General features: G+C 34.7%; 1 protein-coding gene across 1 annotated transcript in view; it reads left to right on the top strand.

Annotated features, from left to right (window-relative positions):
* Positions 1-2,992: 2,992 nt before the first annotated feature.
* The window catches only part of LOC145685239 (uncharacterized), a 91,508-nt gene continuing 88,500 nt past the window's right edge, over positions 2,993-6,000 (top strand). Inside the window, exon 1 of the mRNA XM_081757600.1 lies at positions 2,993-3,108. Coding sequence (XP_081613726.1) covers positions 2,993-3,108 — 116 coding nt within the window. The remainder of the gene's footprint in view (positions 3,109-6,000) is intronic.

The raw sequence follows: 6,000 nt of genomic DNA, 5'->3' as shown, positions 1-6,000 counted from the left end.
CTGCGGTCCAATGTGTATTGTATTGATTTTAGCGGCTCATACCGGTAATTTGCATATTTATGAGCCTTACTATATCCTCATTTCAATCACAAACTACTATAATGCTCAGACACAAAATTATTTTTAGTTTCTTTAGATGTAACTGGACATGAATGTGGGCATATGTAAAACAAATTGGATCAAGTACTCCTCCTTTGACACATGTTTCATTTAGGGTGGGCCGAAACTTTTTTTCGAATTTCGATTGGCCGGCTTTCGGAAAAGTTGCCTCATGTTAGTGGCAGTCAACACTGAAAAATTTGAATTTTTTGAGTCAACCCCTTCCTTTGCCTCATGGGAGTTGAATATTTTTATCCCAGCTCGCGCCGTGTGGACTTTGTGATGGAGAAACACCGTGCTCGTGGGTTTTCTCGGGGTTCTCCCGTTTCCTCCCACTTTCTTCATTCCACCATTTCATTCATTTCTCATCATCACCGTCTCTTTTAGCCTAACCGGCATAATCGTGGGACGTAAAACTCAACGATTTCATTTCATTTTTTAAAAAAATATTTTTATAACTGTGGCTATGCAACCCGTACGACACTATGAAGAAAATTGTGCTGCACAGCTATTTGTGTTTTGCATTTCGATTGCCCGGGTTGTGTAAAAGTTGTCTGTGTCATTGGTAGTCTACGCAGAAAATTTGGACTTTTTGGGGCATTCTTTCCTTGGCTTCATGGGAGTTGAATATTTTTATTGTTGCAGTTATGCAACCTGCACGACACTACGAAGAAAATTGTACTGTACAGCTATAACCTTTGGTTCTTTTTCATACTGAAGCATTCTGAGGATTAAAATAAGAGAAGAGTGAGATGCGATATTGTTCCTATGTAGTTAAAAATTGTAATCAATTAGACGAAGAAATTGTATTGATGTTTTCAAAACTCATTATGAATACACAGCAGGTCATGAAAAAATGATGATAAACCTTCCCTTACAGCTCTTAGCTCGTTTCGGCACATACACTTCGAAACTACTTAGAACTCACTTCGAGGAGGCGGCTGCAAATCGGGTTCCACCCCCCACCCACTTGGTTCCTTTTTTTGGGCACATTTACATTTGATATTACTGCTTGAAGTCAAAACTTTGCATTTTCTTTTTCGAGACTAATTTTGCCCAGATAAAGCCATCTCTTTGATTCACTTTACACGCTGACGCTGACGCTTCTATAACTACTTTCATAATCCTCTACACCGCTTGCGTATGGCACGGAAAACATCGAATTTCCTCAGAATCTGTAGCCGTCGTTCTAATATTTTATTCTATTTGTCTCGAAGAAACTTCTCTTGTTAATGGTGACTCGGTGACGTCCGTTGAGAACCAATCGATCAACTAATGATATTTATTTGCGTCTAAGTTTACTTTCGGAACATCGAATTCACGTAGACTGGATCTCTTTCTCTGCCGACACTTTTTTTATTCTTCTCCATCGTAAAACTTGGATGTTCTGGTTGCGAACAATGTTTTCCGGATGAGCGAAGTAACCGTTGGAATTAATCACAGTATATAATTCTTCTTAATTCCTCTTGAAGAAAGGATGCAAATCGAGAGAGTATCCACAAGCCTCGCGTCTCGTTGGTGAGAGAAGAATTTCGCTTTATTTCAAACGATACTCGTGCATATACTTTGTTGAAATACTATGCAAGCCAATGAAGTGATTCTTCGGGATTTTTGGTGCTAATATTAATCGGAAAATGCGAGAACCTGTCGTCAACCATCGTAGCATGACAATTGGTCCAGGCTTTTTCTTCAGAACGTCTGGCGGACACAAACCTGCTGAAACTACTCGTAAAATGTTCAAAAGGTATTGCTGATCGTTACTGGACTATGTATAAAATTACAATGTTTCCGACTTCTTATAAAACAACGCTTTACGTACTATTACTCTTGTACAATGTTGTAGGTAAATATATGTTTTCTACTATTGCACAGCCAATTTCAAAATTACTTTATATCGGATTACTTGATTAAAATTTTCTTTATAATATAAACGGGTCTAAAAGGAATTGTTCACGATATATTTGAAAAAAGCTGCAATGTAAGGTTGACAACTATATATGAAGAACATGAATTGAAACATAAAGATACAGTTTTACGTCTAATTGATTACAATTTTTAACCACATAGGAACAATTTCGCATCTCACTTTTCTCTTGCATTTTATTTCCAGACTGAGAATCCTCAGTGTGAAAAAGATCCAAAGGTTATAGCTGTACAGTACAATTTTCTTCGTAGTGTCAGGCGGGTTGCATAACTGCAACAATAAAAATATTCAAGTCCCATGAAGCAAAGGAAGGGGTTGTCCCAAAAAATCAAAATTTTCTGTGTAGACTACCAATGATGGGAGGCAACTTTTCCGCAACCCGGCCAATCGCAATTCAAGACACAAATAGCTGTGCAGCACAATTTTCTTCGTAGTGTCGTGCTGGTTGCATAGCCACAGCTATAAAAATATTCAACTCCCATGAGGCAAAGGAAGGGGTTGACTCAAAAAATCCAAATTTTCAGTGTTGACTACCACTAACATGAGACAACGTTTCCGCAACCCGGCCAACCGAAATTCGAAAAGAAAATGGCCCACCCTAATATATATCAAAACTTTCTATTTGATAAAATATTCGCAAAGTGACTGACATTTAACATGCAGTACCTTCCAAATGGTACAAGATACGGTAAACCTCACTACACCAGTGAATTTCCAAGAAAATTGTACATGAATTTAATGTATCACTTGCACCTATTCCCATTTGAAAAATCGAAAGCTAAATCCAATATGGCAGATCTAAGATGGCGGCCGGGTTCTGTAACATGTATCAGAAAAGCAATGCTTGATCCAATTTGTTTTGCGTATACCCACATTCATTTCCAATTACATCTAAAGAAACTAAAAGCCATTTTGTGTCCGAGCGATATAGTAGTTTAGATTGAATTCCGGATATGAAGACTCATAAATATGCCAATTACTGATATGGGCCGTGTCACCCATGATTCCATGATTCCCATCCATGATAGACCATCATTCCCATCCACTATATCGCAACACACTGATGTGTCTCACAGTCCAATGAGGTGAGTCGTGAGATTTTAGAATTTAAAAATAAGTTTGTGTCATGCAAATAATCTATAAATGATGGATCTTATTATTAGTATGAAGCCTTTAATAATAAGTTAAAATAAATTTTGAGCCATACTGTACCAGTCAACGGCAGTTCCACTTGCCGATGTTTAGGTAATAATGTATGCTTTTGGGGCGTGGTGGTTGATATATCAACCACTAAAAATTCCCGTTTGAAAGAACTGAGGTATATAATAGTGATATGAGTGACGTAGTATAAATACCACTAGAAAGTTATATCAATATAGATGCTGTATTATGTCACTTATATCTCTGTTATATACGTCAGTTCTTTCAAACGGAAATTTTAGTGGTCGATATGTCGACCATCAGGTCAAGTTTCAGGAATATATAGAAACTTATTTATTATATTATTATAATTTATATTAACATTTATATAATCTAATAAGTATGCCGAGATGTTGTGAAGATTCTGTAAAGTGTGCCGTTAGTACAAAAAAAATTTTGGGAATCACTGCCTTAGATGGGTTCCTTGCCCCAAAAATTTGGTTGAGATCTGGCCACTTGTTACTAAGAAATAAAGTCACATATAGGCTGAAGAATCACAGTATCTGTAAAATAATAATAATAATAATAATAATAATAATAATAATAATAATAATAATAATAATAATAATAATAAAATAAAATCTAAAAAAATTCGACCTAACGCATCTGATCTGAATCAAACTTAGGTAATAGGCCTTGATTTGTTGTACAAGTGTATGAAATACAGAATTATGATTTGCAGGCTTTTAGTTTCTAAGTAATACACAAAGCACTAAACCAATACATTGGGAAAATAAAAGCGTAATAAGTACCGTGTGACTGTTAATTATTCTTAAAAACACTATCTTTCTTTCTATAGTAATAACCATTCGTTGCCATACGAAAAAACCTTAACTTTTATATAATTTGCATTTCGGACTTCCATTCCAATTATGAGCAGTCGAGCAGGTCCGGATATCATGCGTGGAAGTAGATTCACAGCATTTAACAATCATAACAATAATAATACAGATTCCAAATCTCAGTTCCAAAATTTTAATGTTCCAAAACTTTAATGCTTATTTCAATTACCAGGATAGAAGAGCCATATTACAGCTGTCTGCTTTTAAACGATCCGGATTGTAGGATATACCAGTTATCTCACCACTTTACTTCCTACAGCCAGTACATATATTATTTCAAGACAATGACGTATTTCCACATGACTGCGAAGCTTTATAAACAATGGCTAAGAATACATATAAAACATCCGTAACATCCATCTCGTGTTAGTACATAGGCTGTAATATTAGCTTTCTAAATTCCGGAAAATCCATATTAATAAAATAATTATTGCATACAAAATCAAACTTAATAGTTTTACATTGGGAATCATCTGGAATAAGCAAGTAGGCGGGGCTAGGCTCTTAGCAATTCATATTATAACACATCTCAATGATATTGCTTGAACACATCTTACCATATATATTAATTTGCAGCACAAAAGAATATGATTGTCAATTCAATACAATAGTATTAAACTTAGACAACACCTAAAATTGTTTAGAAAACGTCATATTAATTCGTTTCTTACATTTATTAATTTTCTCTGTTTACGTAGACATTCTTTTGTATATCTTTCAATCGATCAATAATAAGAAAAAGATAAAAATGCATATATACAGAATTTAAATCACTTTCCGCCCAGTGATTCATTTAGTATCCCAGAAAATTATAATTCAAAGACTCGTTTTAATAAAATTTGAGTTGAAAATTGATAATAACATTTTAAAATTAGTAACAATAAGCTTAAAATTAAATGAACAAGTATTTAGAATAAAATAAAACAAGCAATAATCACAATGTAACCGAAACAAGAAGACTTGAAACGATCGGTTTTCAGATCGTTACAACCGTTCAAATAGTAATTATAGGTCAGTGTTGGACAAGAAAAAATCAAATGAAGTACGATTATGCATATTTACTTGTTTAAATATTTCTTTTAGCAAGGCAAAATCAGTACATATTAGGATTAACCTCAAAACAAATAATACATGTGGCTCCAACTAACGCTCTCGCCTTTGATGGGAGCGGTCCTGGGTGGGGATATTCGGTCGAAAAAGTGTAACAGCTTTCTCTGGACAGCCCTTTTGAGTGAGGTTTTTCCTAGGTTTCCCTCATTCACACCAGGCAAATACCGGGATGGTACCCACCATAATGGCCCCAGGCCGCTTCCTTCCTTCCCTTTCATCGGATAGTGTGCTCGCCGAGGGACGTCATCCTTCGTAGACGTGACGGGCTATAGAAGAACGACAGCACAGAAACTCTAGTCCCGTAATCCCCCTAAATAATAAGTGTCTGTATTTTATGTTAATTCAAATGCACTTATTTGTAAGTGGACATTTTCATTCCACTTACTTGACTTATGCTAATTGTATAAATATTTCTGGGTTATATATATATATATATATATATATATATATATATATATATATATATATATATATATATATATATATATATATATATATATATATATATATATATAATCTAATAATTTGAGGTTCATTAATTCCAGGCCTGGAAAATTATTTAAAGACATATATGTATATTTATCTATATATATAAAAGAGAACGTACAAATCCTTTGTCCGCTCATCACGCTAATACGGCTGAACCAATTTCTTTCATTTTTGGGGGGTTATTAGGATTTGGACCCTAGATGGTTTTTATCATATCACTTTAATTTTCAATTACCAGTGTCTTGAGATAATTGACCATTCAGGTGTCCACAAATCCTTTGTTAGTTCATCATAGGTAAAAATAAACGTATTTATATGCAACCCGCATGACCGTGT

This window comes from Thermobia domestica, chromosome 5, assembly GCF_964235325.1.
Source record: "Thermobia domestica chromosome 5, izTheDome1.hap1.1, whole genome shotgun sequence".
Classification (NCBI taxonomy): domain Eukaryota; kingdom Metazoa; phylum Arthropoda; class Insecta; order Zygentoma; family Lepismatidae; genus Thermobia; species Thermobia domestica.
Note: the sequence above shows the minus strand (reverse complement) of the source record. Positions and strands in the feature narration are given on the sequence as shown.